Source organism: Schistocerca gregaria, chromosome 8, assembly GCF_023897955.1.
Source record: "Schistocerca gregaria isolate iqSchGreg1 chromosome 8, iqSchGreg1.2, whole genome shotgun sequence".
Taxonomy (NCBI): Eukaryota; Metazoa; Arthropoda; class Insecta; order Orthoptera; family Acrididae; genus Schistocerca; species Schistocerca gregaria.
In genome coordinates, this window is record NC_064927.1 from 115,193,934 (window position 1) to 115,213,807 (window position 19,874).

The window sequence follows — 19,874 nt, forward strand, 5'->3', positions numbered from 1 at the left end:
GAATACTTTTGTTGGGCATCCATGAGGGTTTTGGAGGCATAAGCAATGGGTTGTTCTGAACCGTCAGAAAAACAGTGTGCAAGGACTGCACCTACCCCGTATTGAGAGGCATCTGTGGCAAGAACAAGATGGTGGCCAGGTTGATAAGTAGCCAGGCACGGGGCCTGTTTCAGCATAGTCTTCAAATTCTGGAAAGCCGCATCACATGACGCGGACCAGTGAAAGGGCATGTTTTTATGCAACAGGTGATGCAACGGGTGAGCTACCGAAGCAGCAGACTGTGAAAACTTGTGATAGTATACTATTTTCCCCAAGCAGACCTGCAGTTCCTTAACAGATGTAGGGCGAGGAAGGGCATTGATCACAGTGACAGTTTGCTGAAGCGGACAAATACAATCCCGAGAGAGTTGAAACCCCAAGTACGTGATAGATGCCTGAAAAAATTTTGATTTCTGAAGGTTACACTTATGACCGGCAGTCTGTAAGACATGAGAAAGTGTGCGGAGATTTTGAAGATGTTCGTCAGTGGTGGAGCCAGTGACGACAATGTCGTCCATGTAATTTATACACCCAGGGACAGGGAGCAATAATTGTTCCAAGAATCGCTGAAAGAGAGCAGGGGTGCTTGCAACTCTGAATGGAAATCGTTGGTATTGATAGAGGCCGAAAGGTGTGTTAAGGACCAGAAACTGCTAGGAAGCAGTGTTGAGAGGAAGTTGATGATAAGCTTCTGACAGGTCAAGTTTGGAAAAATACTGGCCCCCAGCAAGTTTAGTCAACAATTCTTCAGGTCGAGGCATAGGGTAAGTGTCGATAAGGCATTGAGCATTTACAGTGGCTTTGAAATCGCCACAGAGACGAATATCACCATTTGGCTTAGTAATGACAATGGCAGGAGAGGACCTCTCACTGGAAGTGACAGGAAGCAAGACCCCTGAAGCAGTGAGACGATCTAGCTCCCATTTGACCTGATCACGAAGGGACACAGGAATGGATTGATCCCAAAAAAACTTAGGCCGAGCAGTGGGTTTGAGCGTGATATGAGCTTCAAAGTTGTTTGTACGGCCTAGATCAGGAGAAAAAAGGGACAAAAATGTCATCAGCAAGGAATCTAATTGAGCATAAGGAATAGCATCAGAGACGGTATTCACAGAGTCATCTATGGAGAACCCAAAAATGCGAAAGGCATTGAAACCAAAAAAATTCTCCGCGTTACTATGGTCGACCACAAATATGGGAACAGTGGAAACGACAGATTTGTAAGATACCTCAGCATCAAATTGTCCCAAGAGAGAAATCTTCTGTTTATTGTAAGTCTGTAATTGCCTAGTGACAGGTGACAGGATTGGAGAACCCAACTGAAGATACGTCTGAGAATTGATGATAGTGGCATCAGAACCAGTATCCACCTGCATGCGAACATCTCGACCAAGTATTTGGACAGTGAGGAAGAATTCTGTGAAAGGGAAGAAGTACAATTGACAGACAACACAGGATCAGGATCAGCATCATGTTCATGAACATCATGTATGCAGTCAGATTTGCAAATGGATGACACATGACACTTTTTTTGCATTTGTGACACACGGCCCAATGTTGGGGACAATCCTCCCATGAATGTTTCGTAAAACACTGTGGACATGAAGGAAGTTGCCGTGGGTTTTGCTGCAGTTTCTTAGAGGAGTGTTTATGGTTAGGCTGAAGCTGCGCTTGGGAGCATACTGCGGCCATGTCGGCTGGCGGGAACACGTCACATGCTTTGTCAACATCACACAGAGGTTGTATTTTCCCGACGTCACCCCCTGCCTCTATTTGCGCTTCAGCAGCGCGAGAAATTTCAAAAGACTGAGTCGGATTTGCCAACTGAAGGGCACGATGCCTGACTTCTTTGTCGGGTGCCGATCAGATAATAGCATCCCGTACCATGGAATTGGCATAGGATTCTTTGTGCACTTCAGTAACAAACTGACACTTTCTACTGAGACCTTGAAGTTCAGCAGCCCAAGCACGATAGGATTGATTCAGTTGTTTTTGACAATGATAAAAGGCAACACCAGAGGCTACCACATGCATTTGATTTTGAAAATAGATGGACAGAAGTGAGCACATTTCAGCAAAGGACAAAGACACAGGATCTTTCAAAGGAGCCAATTATGACAACAACCGATACATTTGAGGTGAAATCCATGAAAGGAACAGAGACTTACATGTTTCTTCGCCCGCGACATGAAATGCCAAGAAGTGCTGTCGAAGACGTTTTTCGTAATCAGACCAGTCTTCCGCCGTTTCGTCATAAGGAGGAAAAGTAGGTAGAGACAACGACAAGAGACATCCTGCTTTTTATGCCACGACGAAATCATGAATCGCATTTGTGAGAAGTATTTGCTGTTCTATGAGACCTTACAATATTTGCTCTAAAGTAGCCATGGACAACGGTTCAATCCCATGTCCGGCCATCCTGATTTAGGTTTTCCGTGATTTCCCTAAATCGCTCCAGGCAAGTGCCGGGATGGTTCCTTTCAAAGGGCACAGCCGACTTCCTTCCAAATCCTTCCCTAATCCAATGAGACTGATGACCTCGCTGTCTGGTCGTCTTCCCCAAAACAACCCATCAACCAGTAGCCATGGAAACGTGGGTCAACGATGGAAAAGAAAAATCCCATCCTCGTAGCCAATTGTTATAACTTCAAGTTGAACAAATATATTTCAAGGAAGACACAATACATGAAAGTCACAGATCAAGTAAACAGAGTAAGATGTGTGTACACTTTAGTAGTCTAATCATAACTGAGTGCAAGTGTAGCGGCCGCTTGCTGGCTGGCCGCTTAGGTGGCGCTGCTGCTGCATGGCTGGCAGACAGCGCCGCATATAGAGGACATGCGTAACTGCGCAGCGGCACTTTGAAATATCGGTTTTGGCCAAGTTTTAGCTTCATTTTTGTTCTTAACGTACATAAAATATCTAACATATTAGTAAAGGGTTGTAACAACACTGATGGTTGCTAACATGATAAGCATATCTGCCAAAGCCCAAAACCATCTGTACAGTCAAATTAATAGCTGAAGAGCCATGTAAATAGTTCACATGAGACAACTAAATTCATAAACTTATAAAAACTCACACTCTGCAATTCCAAAGAGAAAAGATTTCAATACAGCACCTCGTCTGCTAATTTAGATTTTTGTCTACAACATTTTAAACTCATATGTATAGCGTAATGAATGCTGGTTATCAATACCACAAGGAAAATGATGCCAAAGATTTCTAGTGTGTTTGCCACTTCTTTTTCTATGTCCTTTGCAAATTGTTTCTCATTCCTAAAGATTTTCTTTGAGTATGGGATATATGCATTGCAAGATGTGGATAATGTCAGCTTGCTACTTTTGTACAATGCTCTGTATTAATGTAAAACATGAAAGTTAAAAAAATATTTCATTGTGAACATGCTGTGTTCAATTCTCTTTTCTTTAAGTATGTGCCACATATATAAATTTAATGTACTAATTACATTTTATACGCTTTGCCTTCCAGTTAAGGATTGTTAAAGATGTTGCTTTGCCTTCGAGTTAAGTATTGTTAAAGATGTTGACAATATAGTTCTTTATCTATTTATTTATAGGAAACTGGAAATACCATCAACAGCAGAAGAGCTTGCTAAGAACCATGACTTTGAAATTAAGGGTTACACATTTGAGGCACAGCCAGAGCAACTACGAAATCCCAGGTACGTGTTATTTGAGATCCGGCTGTTAAGGAAGAAAGTTTTATTTTATTACTCACAAGTTAATTGTTAACTTTACAAAAAGAGGTGAAGTTTGTACTGGGGACAATGGTCGCTTTCAAGGGTAAACCTAAAATACTGAGTTTTACAAAACACTATCCTCTTAGTGTTGTGAGAGAGAAAAATTTGAAGCAATAGCAAAATAATTTTCTGCAGGCATATCCACAGTAGGCCAGTGAAGGTCATCGAATGATAGAAACTACATTCAGCTAAATATTGGTCACCATTGATTGGTGTTTGGCTTCTCATCCACACCAAATGAAGGCTACGGGATTCACTGTGTGAAATTGCGGTTGGCTCTGACAACTTGCTGACATTGCTCCCAACCTGTTATTATTATAAAGTAACATTTAATTACAATTTTACTGACTGATATTATTGAGGGAAGGAGGTTTAGGAGTTGTTGCATGTGCAGTATTTATTTTACCGCAAGAAGCTGATGATGATGATGAGGAGGAGGAGGAGGAGGAGGAGGAGGAGGAGGAGAAGAAGAAGAAACAACATTGATGAATGACTTCTCTTTTAAAAAGTAGGGAACAGTGTAGTGACACAAATTTACTGTCTAAATTAAAACTGAATTGGACTATGGACTATTACACAATGTTCTTTCCAAATGGAAGTTACTAATTTTTAATTATTAGTGAACTATGTTGGCCCTAAAATTTCCAAAGAAAACATCTCTTTTAGCAGAGCTGTACCTGCAGCAGAAAGTTAATAGTCACTTCCAGGTTTCTTCTCTTTGTCATTGACGGTGAAAAGGTGTAAATAGAGATACCATTTTCTTTTTCACACTGTGCATATAAGTTTCTAATACCTAAGTTATTTCCTTTCAAACATCTAGTCTTTTCATCTTCTGTGTATAATCACAGTTTGTAGGGGCCCATGAACAGCGCTGTTCACAATAAAACTCTTATCAGCTTTAGTGCTTTCTCCATATTCCTGTCTATACTCCATTATCTTTAAACATGCCCTTAGTGAGAGCAGGCATTGCCTGTATGGGAAACAGTGTCTATTGAAGGACAGCCACAAGCCACACACAGTATGTTTTATTGAATGGTTTTGCTCTTTAATTTAACAACCAACTACTGTACTTTAAACTGTAAACTAGAGAGCTTCTAATGATGTTCTTGTTAAATTAAAGACCAAAACTGGTCAATAAAACATACTGAGGGTGACTTGTGGCTGTCTGATAAACTTAAATACATACCTCCTCTAGAGACACAACAAATTGCTACTGAGCCACTGAACATTCAGTCCTGCATCCATACTAGGAGAGGAGTGTCGATGCCAACCAACCACCAATGCATTGATGTTACTGCCAGCAGACCGAAAAGCAACTGAGGCCAACTGCTTCATTGGATCTGATTTCCCAAGAATTTCTGCCCAATGTTACTGGAGTTGGTACCTTTTAGTCTACTACTTGTAATGTGGACCCTTCACCTTGTACCATTACCCAACTTGTCAGAAATTTTATTTATCTAGGGTCTGTTATTCAAAGCATTATACTCCCCCTTCATCATTCCTGTAGTCAAAGTTCTTACCCTGTAACAGTTGTCACGTTGTTGTTTGATTCAGAATGTCTATTACTCTTCAGTTTCCTCAGATTATCCCTCATTATTATTGTTCACTTCATCCATTTACTGCACGAGGGATTTTTTCCATCCTCCGATGGCACCTGCTCATTGCTACCCTTTCCTTATTACAATGACAGTAAGAAAATAGTTAACATAATGAGGGATTTTGTTCAGGATGAGTAGTAGTGGGCTGTGGGGTCATGAACGGCATCAGATGATTGATACTAATAGCCATAGTCCAGTTAAGCACACACATCTTACCACGATATGCACTCACATGCTTGCGGTCAAGACCCCAACAGCCTTCTGACTTAAACGAGTATGTACATCACTGGCAGTAACAACAGCACATAAACAGACTGTATTTTGCACAGATAGCTTTTATTCACTACCAGCAGTCTCGCAAAGAGTCAGTTGATGTGGGAAAGTGTGTACTGAGTGCTATGAGGTGATCGTGTTTGCACGCTGCTTCCATAGGATCTTTCACATACCTAATATCTCAGTCTCTTATTTTACCATTTTAAAGCTTGTGTTTTATAGATTGCTTCCAAATTTGACAAATTTTCTGTTAATGATAAATAATGTCATAGCTCTTAGCTTTGAGAAAATAGCCGAAATGATTATAGATCTGTACACTGTAAGTGTTGGTAATCATTATTAGTAGCATCTGTATTAGAAATTTATTTGTCCAAGGTTCATTTTGCAATGGTACACATTTTGTCAGCTTCATTCAAGGAAGAACTGTTCTCAGTTGTCTTCAGTATTTTTTTCTTTTTTTTTCCCAATGTAATAAAATCAACTAATAATAGTCCCTAACATTTTGTGAGTGTTATTTAAGGATAGTCTCTAAGATTTTGATAGTGTTATTTAAGGGCGAGAAACTGAAAATTTATCAGGTTATGGGCCCAGGTTTGTTGTAAAACAAAATTTGTAACAAAACACCTGGCCACAAATGCATGCTCACATAAGTTTTTTTTTCAAGAAGGCAACTGAAGTAGAAAAATATTGTATTCCTTTATTTGATGGAACAAATTTCAACAATTGGAAATTCAAGATGGAAACTCTTGGACCTTTTACCGTTTGTGCAAGTGGGTTATCTTACAAAGGTGGGATTTCTGGCCGAAGAGCGGGTACGCAGCATATCAGAAAGGAAACATGACTGGTTGAATTGACTAAACAAGATTGGAAATTTAAGTCTCATTATGTTTAACTCAGCGCTAACAATCACTTGGAATATGTGAAAAATAAGGCAACCTATATCGATTTATGGACATCTTGATACAATGCATTTGAGAGAAAAAGAATTGTTAGTCAAATTCTGTTGAGAAAACAGTTGTTAACTGTTATAATGTCAAGTTGAGTCAAGTAAGTCACAGAGCAAGTAGACAAAGTAAGACATGTGTACACGGTCACAGTCAAATCAGCACTGAGTCCAAGTCTAGTGGCTGCTGGCTGGCTGGCTGATTTGGTGGCGTGACTGCTGCATGGCTGGCAGACAGCGCCGCATGTAGAGGATGCACTTAACTGCGTGGTGGCACTTTGAAAGATCGGCGAGTCACAACACTTTTCCCCCCTTTGAATTTTTTGCACTGGTCTTGATGGAGGTGGCCTGTAGATTGCTAACATCCATAGGTGTTGTTTGACTGGCCGTAAAGTCTCGAGGAGGAGGCTTCCCGTACGGATGGAAGTGTCCCCAATGATAACGGGTCGAGATGACAGGAGATGTAGGGGTCGAATCTGCTGGGGCCCCGTGCACCAAACTGCCCGTTGCGGCAAGTCCGGTTGTTATTACAGGAGACATGGGCGATGTGTCGGCGTCCATAGGAAAAGGCAGCGAGTAGAGTTGCTCTAGAGATGATGGTCATCCGGTTCCTGCATGGGCACGTCTCCTGGTGGTGTACGTTCTTGTGGTGGCTCCGAGATGATGGTGAGAGGGCTGCATTGTGAGTAATGAGAGATGCCAAGATCCCGAGCATAGGGTAGAGCCGAAGGTGGTGTAGTGGCATTCGGAACAGGCGTTGCCGGCACACGAGGCCGAAGCTGGTCTGAATGACGCACTGCAACACCCGTGTCCATATGGATTTAATACAGGCGTTGGCCACAGTGTCGTAAGATGTGGCCAGGACTCCCATTTTGGCCGCCTGCCATATCCCTGTACCCATACAAGGTCGCTGGTGGTGAACCAGCCAAGGCACCCGTGGCCGTGAGGTGGAAGGCCGCAGAAGATGAAGTAGCATGCATGGCTGTCGGCCATGTAAGAGCTCATCCGGGCTGTGGTCGCCCATGGGGGTGAAATGGTAAGAAGCCAGAAATTAGAGAAGCGCATCATCAGCAGCAGAAGAAGTCAGGAGTTTCCTCATCTGAGCCTTAAATGTGCGGACCAGTCGTTCAGCCTCACCGTTTGATTGTGGATGGAACAGAGAGGCCGTGACATGCATGATGCCGTGACGAGCACAAAAATCCACAAATTTGGAAGAGGCAAATTGCGGACCATTATCAGTAACGAGAGTAGAGGGAAGACCTTCCAAAGAGAAAATGCGAGCTAGAGTACTTGTGGTTGCCGTGGTGGTAGGCAACGTGCAATGGACAATGAAAGGAAAGTTAGAGTAGGCGTCAATTACGAGTAGCCAGTAAGTACCTAAAAAAGGTACCGCAAAGTCAGCATGAATGCGCTCCCAGGGCTTCTCAGGCGAAGGCCACGGTGGCAAAGATGACTGAGGGGTGGCCGCCTGTGATGCACAAGGGCCCCAGGGAGCAGCCATGTATGCGATTTCAGAGTCGATGCCGGGCAAGTACACGACGGCATGCCAGAGATTTTGTGTGAGAGACACCCCCCAGTGGCCTTGGTGAAGGAGGCGCAAGACCGAAGCATGCCAAGATGCAGGTACCACAACACACGGTGAAGCATTGTCGGTGGAAAGGAGGATAACACTATCCCTAGACAAGAGGCGGTAACGCAAAGTATAGTAGTTCCGCAACGGATCAGAAGTCTTAGCTGATGGATGATCTGGCCAACCCTTCTGAATACAGTGTAAAACCCAGGAGAGGGTAGGATCAGAACCCGTAGCAGCTGCCAGCCGGGCCCCGGTGATGAACCTGTCCGCAACCCGTTGCTCGACAACATCCAGGTGGAAACACAAACTTTTGTCCCGATCGAATGCCATATCAGGACCCATGGGAAGGCGAGACAGTGTATCAGCATGCACATGTTGAGCCGTCAGCTGGAAATAAATCTCATAATGGAAACAAGACAGGTAAAGAAACCAACGTTGGAGGTGGTGTGCAGCCATGTCGGGAAGTGACGTTGATGGATGAAACAAGGAAAGTGGTTTGTGATCTGTTACAAGATGAAATTTGGATCCATAAAGAAAAACACCAAAATTATGAAGAGCATATTCAATTTGAGAATTATTTTCGTTGGGCATCTGTGAGTGTTTTGGAGGCATAAGCAATGGGTTGATCATAACTGTCAGAAAAATGGTGCGCAAGGACTGCTGCAACCCCGTATTGAGAGGTGCCCATGGCAAGAACAAGATGTTGGCCAGGTCGATAAGTAGCCAGGCTGGGGCCTGTTTCAGCACAGTCTTCAATTTCTGGAAAGCCGCATCGCATGACGCGGACCAGTGAAAGGGCATGTTTTTATGCAATGGCTGAGCCACCGAAGCAGCAGACAGTAAAAACCTGTGATAGTATGCTGTTTTTGCCAAGAAGGCCTGCAGTTCCTTAACAGGTGTAGGGCGAGGAAGGGCATAAATCGCAGCGACAGTTTGCTGAAGCGGGCAAATACAATCCCAAGAGAGTTGAAACCCCAAGTACGTGATAGATGCCTGAAAAAATTTTGATTTCTGAAGGTTACACTTAAGACTGGCAGCCTGTAAGACATGAGAAAGTGTGCGGAGATTCTGAAGATGTTCTTCAGCGGTGGTGCCAGTGACAACAATGTTGTCCATGTAATTTATACACCCAGGGACAGGGAGCAATAATTGTTCCAAGAATCGCTGAAAGAGAGCAGGGGCACTGGCAACCCCGCATGGCAATCGTTGGTATTGATAGAGGCCGAAAGGCGTGTTAAGTACCAGGAACTGCCAGGAAGTAGCATCGAGAGGAAGTTGATGATAAGCTTCTGACATGTCAAGTTTAGAAAAATACTGGCCTCCAGCAAGTTTAGTGAACAATTCTTCAGATCGAGGCATAGCGTAAGTATCGATAAGGCATTGGGCATTTACAGTGGCTTTGACTTCACCACAGAGATGAATATCACCATTGGGCTTAGCAACGACAACAACATGAGAGGACCACTCACTTGAAGTGACACAAAGTAAGACCCCTGAAGCAGTGAGACAATGCAGCTCCCATTTGACCTGATCACGAAGGGACACAGGAATGGGATGAGCCCGAAAAAACTTGAGCAGTGGGTTTGAGCATGATATGAGCTTCAAAATCGTTTGCATTGCCTAACCCAGGAGAAAAAAGGGACAAAAATGTCATCGACAAGGAATCCAATTGAGCATAAGGAATAGCATCAGAGTTGATATTGACAGAATCATCTACGGAGAACCCAAAAACGCAAAAGGCATCGAAACCAAAAAGATTTTCTGCATTACTATGGTCGACCACAAATATGGTAACAGTGCGAATGACGGGTTTGTAAGATACCTCAGCATCAAATTGTCCCAAGAGAGAAATCTTCTGTTTATTGTACATCCGTAATTGCCCAGTGACAGGTGATAAGGTTGGAGAACCCAACTGAAGATATGTCTGAGAATTGATCAAAGTGGCATCAGAACCAGTATCCACCTGCATGCAAACATCGCGACCAAGTATTTGGACAGTGAGGAATAACTTCCCTGAAAGGGAAGAGGTACCATTGACATACATCACAGAATCAGAATCAGCATCACTGTCATGAACATCAGGTATGCGGTCGGATTTGCAAACGGATGACACATGACCCTTATTTTTGCAATTGTGGCACATGGCCCAATGTTGGGGACAATCCTCCCATGAATGTTTCGTAAAACACCGCGGACATGAGGGAAGTTCCTGGGGATTTTTCTGCAGTTTCTTAGAGGTTTGTTTACGGTTAGGCCGAGGTTGGGCTTGGGATCATACTGCAGCGACGTCGGTCGGCAGGGACATGCCGCACGCATCGTCAACAGATCACAAAGGTTGTATTTCCATGATGTCACCCCACACCTCTATTTGCGCTCCAGCGGTGCGAGAAATTTCAAAAGACTGCGTGATGGATAGGACTTCATCGAGAATCGGATTTGCCAACTGAAGGGCATGTTGCCTAACTTCTTTGTCGGGCGCCGACCAGATAATAGCATCCTGTACCATGGAATCGACGTAGGATTCTTTGTGCACTTCAGTAACAAATTGACACTTTCTACTGAAGCCGTGAAGTTCAGCAGCCCAAGCGCGATTGGATTGATGCAGTTGTTTTTGACAATGATAAAAGGCAACACGAGAGGCTACCACATGCGTATGCTTTTGAAAATATATGGACAGAAGTGAGCACATGTCAGCAAATGATAAAGATGCAGGATCTTTCAAAGGAGCCAAATGCAACAACAACTGATATCATTTGAGGTGAAATCTATGAAAGGAACAGAGACTTACATGTTTGTTCGTCCGTGACATGAAATGCCAAGAAGTGCTGTCGAAGACTTTTTTTGGAATCAGACCAGTCTTCCGCCGTCCCGTTGTAAGGAGGAAAGGAGGTATAGACAAGGACAAGAGAGCCCTGCATTGGATGCTGTGACAAAATCACTAATCGCCAATGTGAGAAGCATTTGCTGCTCAATGAGACCTTGCAATAGTTGCTCTAAAGTGCCATGGAAAACTGTGGGTCAACGATGAAAAGAAAAAATCCACTACGTCATCATCAATTGTTCTAACGTCAAGTTGAACACATATATTTCAAAGACGACACAATACATGTAAGTCACAGAGCAAGTATACAAAGTAAGACATGTACAGAGTAATAGTCAAATCAGCACTGAGTTCAAGTCTAGCGGCCGCTGGCTGGCTGGCCGCTTAGGTGGCACTGCTGCTGCATGGCTGGCAGACAGCGCCGCATGTAGAGGACGCGCGTAACTGCGCGGCGGCACTTTGAAAGATCGGCGAGTCACCGCATTAACTATACAATTTAATGCAACAAATGATATGCTAGCTAAACACTTTCTTAAATTTGACAAACTGATTACATTCAACTGGAGCTACTGCCAATGAAGCCTACATGATATGCCATCTACTTTTTATGTTGACTGCCGAATACAATGTAGTGGTCACTACAACCAAAATGCTCTCAGTGAAAGACTTGATGATGAGCTTCATGAAAAATTGGCTACTGAATGAATAGTCGAAGTGGAAGGGAGCCATCGGGAAAAACAGAAATGGAGATACAATGCCTCCTACAGATTTTCAGACTCATCGGCATCAGAAAAAATTTCATCAGATGCCTGTAGAACAAGAAATCAACAAGGAACTTCACAGAACTCATTGAGCTTTACTTGGCATCGTTGCGGGAAGCCTGGTCACAAGAGGGCTAACTGGAGAGTTATGTTACCTAACAAGAACTCAGGAACCAGAAATTATGAATGGTTTTAATATCACATTTGAAACAAGGATTAATTAAAAAGGGAAAAGAAATCATTGTCATTGGAAATAGGAATAAATCTCAGCCATATGTTTTAAATTTTTTGCAACATAAAGCCTAGTCAGCTGCTTCAACTGAAACTAATATGAAACTATGGCACTGGAGATAAGGCCATTTGAGTTGTGATAGCATTAAGCACCTTCAGTCACAAGTTGATGGTATGGAACTGGCTGCTTCAACCATCCCAAGGAGCGATGCTCCGATTATGTTGAAGGCAAACAATCACAGCTTACATACAATCACATTAGGAAATGTGCCACCAGATCTCTTGTGTTGATCCATAGTGACCTTTGTGGGCCAAGTTTACCTAATTCATTTTGCAGCAAGAAGTGTGTGCTCATGTTCATTGATGACTTTACCCATTTCACAGTGGCCTGCACACTGAAATCAAAGTCAGAGGCAACTTGCTATCTGAGGACGTTTCATGCCATGGCTACAGCTCGTTTAAACGTGAAGATCAGTAGTTTGTGGTGTGAAAATGGCTGTGAATGCATCTTCATCAAGCTCCAGCAATTTTTTGAAGAACATGGAATGAAGTTAGAGTTTACAATTTGATACATTCCTCAACAGATGGCGTCTTGGAACAAATGAACAGAAGTCTTATTGAGAAAGCTCACTGTTTGACATTTCAGTGTAAATTAAGTAAAACATTCTGGTTAGAAGCTGTTTATACTGCTGTATATCTACTAAACAGAAGTCCTACTGCAGCTTTGGAAGGAAAGGTTCCTGAAGCTTTACAGTACAATGAGAAATCAAAGTTGAATAAGCTGAGAGTATTTGGATGTATTGCTTATCTATTGCTACCAAAAGAAGTGAGAACATGGAAGTCTGACAGCAAATATTTGAAGTGCTACTTCACTACTGTCCTGATGGCTACAGACTTCGGTGTCCAGATGAAGGAAAAATAGTCACTGGAAGGAACATTGTTTTCTACAAAGAAAGATTTGACTTTGTACGTATACCAGTCGATGGCTGGATTCCAGAATCTGTACAGGAATAGTCAGGGAAGACAATAATGGAGGTGAACTCACCAAAGACGTTCTTAAATCAAATGATGGAGGTTACGAAAGAATTCCCATACCAGAACTGACCAATAACGAAGAGGAAACTGAAAATGAAGCTGCTCAACATTCTCTCAGGAAGAGGAACCCTAACAAATACCTAGATGAATATGCTGTTCTTATACTGAATGCTGAATCATTTATTGATGACGTACTGAAAAGCTACAAGGAAATTGCAGCTCGTGAAGATAAGGAATACTGATATAAAGCTATACTGGATGAAATGACTCTATAAAGGAAAACAAAACTTGGATCTTTGTTAAATTTTCCTCTGGAAGAAAGACCACCTGCAGTAAGTGGGTTTCCAAATTGAAGAAGGACAAGGATGTAAATATCATGACACAAGACTAGACTTGTGGCCAAAGGGTGTTCACAGACAAAAGGATTTGACAACAAGGAAACATATGCACCAGTGGCTCAGCTTGCAAGTGTTAGAATAATGCTGGTTATTGAAATCCAACAAGGACCAGTTCTGGAACAATTTGATATTGTCAATGCTTTTCTCCGTGGGTTACCCAAGGACGAAATATATGTGTTTATTCCTGCAGGAGTGGCTATTCCTGAAAAACTGAGAGAGACAACTGGATTGGTTTTGAAGGTTACAGAAGTCATTACATGGCTTATCTCTATAAGGCTCACACAGTCAGAAGCAGATGAGTGCTGTTACTGTGTGGTTTTAAAGGAAGTTGTCATTTACATTGTGCTCTATGTTGATGACATTCTGATGGCAGGAAATAATAGAGAGGAAATGGAGAGAGTGAAATTAAAGTTAAAGAAGAAGTTTAAAATAAAGGTGCTAGGAGAGCCACAATCATACTAGGGAATTGAGATTTCAAGGAACAAAGAAGAAATGTAGCTGAGCCAAATGTCATGTTTGAAGAGTTTGCTACAATTATTCAACATGCAAGATTATAACCCGTTCAAGACACTTATGGAAGTTAAACTGGAAATCATGTAAGGAAACAGGATTGATAAGCCATGCAGAGAGTGGATGTATGCAATGACAGCAAAAATGCCTGATTTGTGTGCTGCAGTCAACTTCTTAAGGAGATACCAAAATAATCCATCCGAAGAACTCGGGGGTGCTTGTAAAGAATTTTGAAATATGTCAAAGGAATCATCTGTATGAAACTAAATTGTCAGAAAGGGAACCAAGAGACTATTCTGGCCTATGTTGACGCAGACTGGAGCAAAACGGAAGATGCAAGATCTACCTCTGGTTATCTGTTACAATTGTTGGGAAATACTGTCTGTTGGGCAATGAATAGACAGACTAGTATTGCTTTGTTTCCTGTAGAGACAGAGTAATGTGTATCAATTACTCTGACTGAAATACTTGCTGGATGTCATTCAAATTCCTCTCCAGCAACAAATTTGTATATTCAAGGATAATCAGTCCTGAATATAGTTACTGAAGAAATGGGAACATCATCGATTGAGGCATGGAATCATTAAGGATACCTTTGTGTGTCAGTTTCACCACCACAAAATAATCACCATTGAGCATGTACATTTGAACGACCAGATTGCAGACATTTTTACCAAAGTCTTACCAGCTGCTAGATTCATCGCTTTGAGAAGCTTGTTGTGTTTATCTTCAGTTTTGTTAATGTTAAATATAAGATCATTGAATTGAGGAGGGCTGTTGAGAGTGCATGCCAACGGCCTTGCCACAGTAGTAACACCAGTTCCCGTCAGATCATCAAAGTTAAGTGCTGTGAGGCTGGGCTAGCATGTGGATGGGTGACCATCCAATCTGCCGAGTGCTATTGGCAAGCAGGTTGCACTCAGCCATTGTGAGGCAAACTGAGGAGCTACTTGATGGAGAAGTGGCAGCTCCGGTCTGATAGACTGGCATTTGGCCAGGATAGCAGTGTGCTGACCACATGCCCCTCCATATCCACATCCAGGTGACACCTGTGGACTGGGGATGACACGGTGGTTTTTTAGTTGAGAGTGCAATTTCAATGATTAAATCTGTGATATATATAAAATAACTTCAAAGATAAAAAAGGTTTGCTGCTATTGTTATTCTGTGCTCAGTTGTCTTCAGTTTTTATTTTCAATTTAATTAGACCAACTAATAATAGTCTCTAACAATTTGTGAGTGTTATGTAATGGTGAGAAACTGAAAATTTATCACAAATTAAATCAGGTGATGTTGAGGGATTTAGATTAGAAACAAGATACTAAAGGTATAGTTTTGCAATTAAAGAAGCAAAATAACTGATAATGACCCAAGCAGAGAGCTGAATGAAAGAAGTTCAGCCCTGTACTGCTTTATACTAAAGATGTATTTAACTGCAGTGGACATTCATGTGGCTGTCATAATGTATGTTATTGCATAGCTTATTGGATGATTTGATAGTGAGCTTAGGCCCAAAACTACTCGTCAAGTAATAAAGGAAATTAATATCGCAACTTTGATGGTTCTCTGCCATTTATTTCATAATTTGGCAAAATCGAAAGGATATAAACTGAAAACTTGAGATACCAAAACAAGTGTTTCCAGAAAAGAGAAATTTGTTAAAAGCAAATATAAATTTAAGTGTTTGAAAGCCTTTTCAGAAAATGTTTATCTGGAATTTAGCCTTGTACAGTACTGAAATGGGGACGATAAACAGTTTAGATGAGAAGAGGCTGTTGGGCTGTAGAAGAATGCTGAAGAGTAGATGGATAGACTAAGTAAATGATGAAGAGGTACTGAATCAAACTGATAATTAAAGAAATTTATGGGACAACTTTACTAAATGAAGGGAAAAGGGATCAGTTTATAGTACACACACTGAGGATCAAGAAATCATCAATTTGATGGTGGAGGGAAGCTGGTGGGGGGGGGGGGGGGGAGGGGGGTGGTAGTAGGTTCAAGTGGATGCAGGATGCAGCAGTTATGCAGAGATGAAAACACTTGCAGAATAGAACAGCACTGAAGGCAATAACAACAACAACGTTATTTTAGTTACCACTTTTATCTCTTTGGGCACATTATTATACAATTTGAGTTCTTTATATAAAATGCCATTAAGAATCCAGAAGTAGTTTTTTAATGTGTAAGAAAATTAACTTGACTTTAGATGTAATTCCCAATATAAATAAGTGCAATAGTTGGACACATGGTGAATGCTTCACTGCCATCAGGGAACCAAACAGTATTTGTACTTTGTGTGTACATATAGAAAAGGAGCTCCAAATTACAAAACAAAATGGAGCTGCATCATTCAAACTACCGTTGATAAAAAAATTGTACTGAAAAAAAATATAAATGTATGACTATCAATTGACAAAGATGGGTAAAAGCCCAAAACATATCTTGGCATAAATAAATATGGTAATATTAGACAGTTTAAATAATTTAAGGGTATACACCCTTTATTTGGCTAGATTACAGGTTTATAAAATGATAAGACTGATGTTGCTTGTGCTAGCAGTTATCTTCATATGTAAAATGTACAGAAAAAAATATTTTTCATAAAAAGTTCCATCTACTTGCAACATGTCGATTATAAAAGTAAAAGAAAGTGACAAAGAACATGCCATAAAATTTCATTAGAGATTGCAACATGTCACATGTTGTACAATCAGGTAATGAATCATTACAACTGTGGTATGTTTTGTGATGCTGATATTTAAGATAAAAACAAGTGTGAATTCGATAGGGACACCACTGTTGCACAATTACATAATAAAATTTATCAAATTAAAATAAAATTAAGCAATATGCAAAAGATCATTGACAGAATATACAAGAAGATAAAACAGGAATCAAAAAATGATGAAAAGGATAGATTGCTACTCATCTTAAAGATGACAAATTGAGTTGCAGATAGGCACAGTGAAAAGACTGTTGCACACTGAGCTTCTGGTCAAAGCCTTCTTCAAAAAGTAATACATGCACATTCACACAAGTAAGCATACTTCATGCACGCATGAACGCTATCTCCAGCCACTCCATCCAGAAGATAAAGCAATAATTCTAATGAATAGGTTGCTAATTGATAATCAAAGCCACTTCTCAGTAAGTTATGATGTAATTTAATAAATAAAATGCAAAATAGAGGAGGGCAGTGAGGTAACATTGTGCCACTAATAAGTTCATTCTGAACATCAGAGATCACTTCCTTCTGGTATGCTGTATTTTTTTCTTGCCCCTAGTTACTGACATGAAATGAACTGTTTGGCAACACAACATATCTTTTTGTACCTTGAATTTTCTTCATTAAATTACTTTGTAATTTAATAAAGAGCCTCCATTATCAATGAGCAGCCTGTTAGTTAGAATTACTGTTTTATTTTGTATTTTATATACTCTCCCCATATTTTATTATTTTCAGTTTTTTTGATGAGCAGCCTGTTAGTTAGAATTACTGTTTTATTTTGTATTTTATATACTCTCCCCATATTTTATTATTTTCAGTTTTTTTGCTACTAAAAGTTACCCTACCAATGTTATTTGGTATATTGTTTAATTTTGTTTTAATATGATACATTTTATTATGTAATTGTGCATAGAGAGGTGCTACCTAGAAAATTCATGCTTGCTTTTGTCTTAAATACCAGCTTCGCAAAACACATCATAGTTTTAATGACTCAGAACTTGATTGTACAACATATGATGTGTTACAGTCTGTAACAATATTTTACGGTATGTTCTGTATCACATTTTTTCTTTTTATGATGTATATTTAGTAAGTAGGTAGAAGTATTTATGAACTCTCCTTTTACTGGCACATCATTTTATAAACTCATGACCTGGACAAATAAAGGATATAATTCAAATTAAGAATTCTTTTCCACAGCCTTGACTGTGTGAATCCTTACAAAATTCACCAGATACACTTGTGTCCAAAATTAAAAGAACAAACCACTATTTCCCCATCTTGTATCTAATTCACAATATAATCATACAAACTATCAAAAGACATCTGTATGATCCTGTTCTGCACGGAAGATGGCATCCCAGTCAATGGAGACCCACACCAACAATGATGCCAGGGCACCTATCAAATGTGCCGGGTAGTCCCACATCCACAATCACGGTGTTCACAGTCACAGATGGTGCAGTGTGGCGCAGAGAAGATGCCTACCAGACTCTGCAGTGGAAGGCTGTAGGAAGACTGGAAGCAGGACAGACTCAAACTGATGTGACCTGATGGCTTAATGCAAATCAATTTGTTGTTTCTCAGATTTGGCGACAATTTATAGAGACCAAAACTGTACCCCAAAGACCAGTGCAGGGCCAACATATGTGACATCAGAAATGGAGGACTGTTATTTAGTTGTAAGGGCATGACATTACTGCCTAGTACAGCATGGCAGCTGCCATCTGACCTTGCAGTGTCCACCAGATGTGTTGTGTGAAGGCAAACAGTGTACAGGAGGATTTGGCAGAGTGGCCTTTATTGTCGTAGACCTGCTGTATATGTACCTCTGACGCGTCTTCACAAAACGGGATGCCGAGAGTGGAGCTGCCAACATGCCACTTGAGTGTTAGAACAGTGGGCCAATGTTCGTTTCACAGATGAGTCCCTATTTGGCCTGGAGAGTGATTCTTGAGGGATTTGCATCTGGAGGGAATGTGGAACATGATTTTGGAATCCAAACATTGTGGAAAGATACCTACTGTATATTGAGGAAGATTCCTTGTGATGTGGGAAGGGATTATGTCGACCACTCTTCATAAAATTGTACTGGTGAATCGGCAAGGTTTAACTGCTTTCGGGTATTGTGATGAGATCTTGGGGCGTCATATGCTGTTGTTGGCTGGTGCTGTGGGCCCAGTGTTTGTACTGATGGGTGATAATGCTCGACCTCATAGAGCACAGACGGTTGATGTTTTCTGGTAAACAAAAGAAGATAATGCACGCATGGTGTGGTCTGCTCACAATCTCAATACGAATCCCATAGAGCTTGTCTGGGATGCACTAGGGAGATGGGTTGCACCTTGTTAGCATCCACCAACTACCCTCCAAGACTTGTGAGCAGCTGTGCGGGAAGAATAGGCATTATTGCCTCATCATGAGATAGATGATAACTTTCACGGCATGCCCCATCATTAGGCCTGTACTGCTGCCAGAGGGTATCACATCCAATACTGAGTGCATTAACCAGTTGTTAGAAGTGTCTGCAAATCTGTTAAGTTGAAAAAAAAGAAGACTGTTTTTGTCTATCATAATGCATGTTGCAGTTGTTTACGTTCTGTATTCTGTACATTATTTCTACTATACTGTTACCTGTTTATACTGTTTTGTGGCAAAATAAACACAGCCTTGCAAAATTTCCATTTGTTGCTTTAATTTTGGGCACTAGTGTAGTAGAGGCATTCAGTCATTGGCAGGCTCAATGTCTGTACCATTCGCTGAGTAGTTACATTTACTCCTAAACTTTTGGGAGTAGCTCAAGTAATGTCATTTAGAGCATTTTTCCCCTTAATAAATGAAACCCCAAACTGGCTCTTGTTCCATGATCATGTATGGAACTGAAACTTCCTGGCAGATTAAAACTGTGTGCCCGACCGAGACTCGAACTCGGGACCTTTGCCTTTTGCGGGCAAGTGCTCTACCAACTTGCCCGCGAAAGGCAAAGGTCCCGAGTTCCAGTCTCGGTCGGGCACACAGTTTTAATCTGCCAGGAAGTTTCATATCAGCGCACACTCCGCTGCAGAGTGAAAATCTCATTCTGGAAACATGTATGGAACTATTTGTGACATACTTACTAATGTTTTTTTCTGATGTCCATGACAAACTTGCAAATGATCTCACTTGACACAGTTAGGATATCTTGTTTTTAAAATATTTTTA

At 41.1% G+C, this 19,874-nt stretch overlaps 1 protein-coding gene across 2 annotated transcripts in view; it reads left to right on the forward strand.

The window, feature by feature from the left end:
* Window positions 1-19,874, forward strand: part of LOC126285300 (beta-ureidopropionase) — a 158,672-nt gene that overhangs the window by 56,642 nt on the left and 82,156 nt on the right. For both annotated transcript variants that reach the window (XM_049984591.1, XM_049984592.1), the window contains exon 2: window positions 3,620-3,724. In XM_049984591.1, the coding sequence (XP_049840548.1) occupies window positions 3,620-3,724 (105 nt within the window). The remainder of the gene's footprint in view (window positions 1-3,619; window positions 3,725-19,874) is intronic.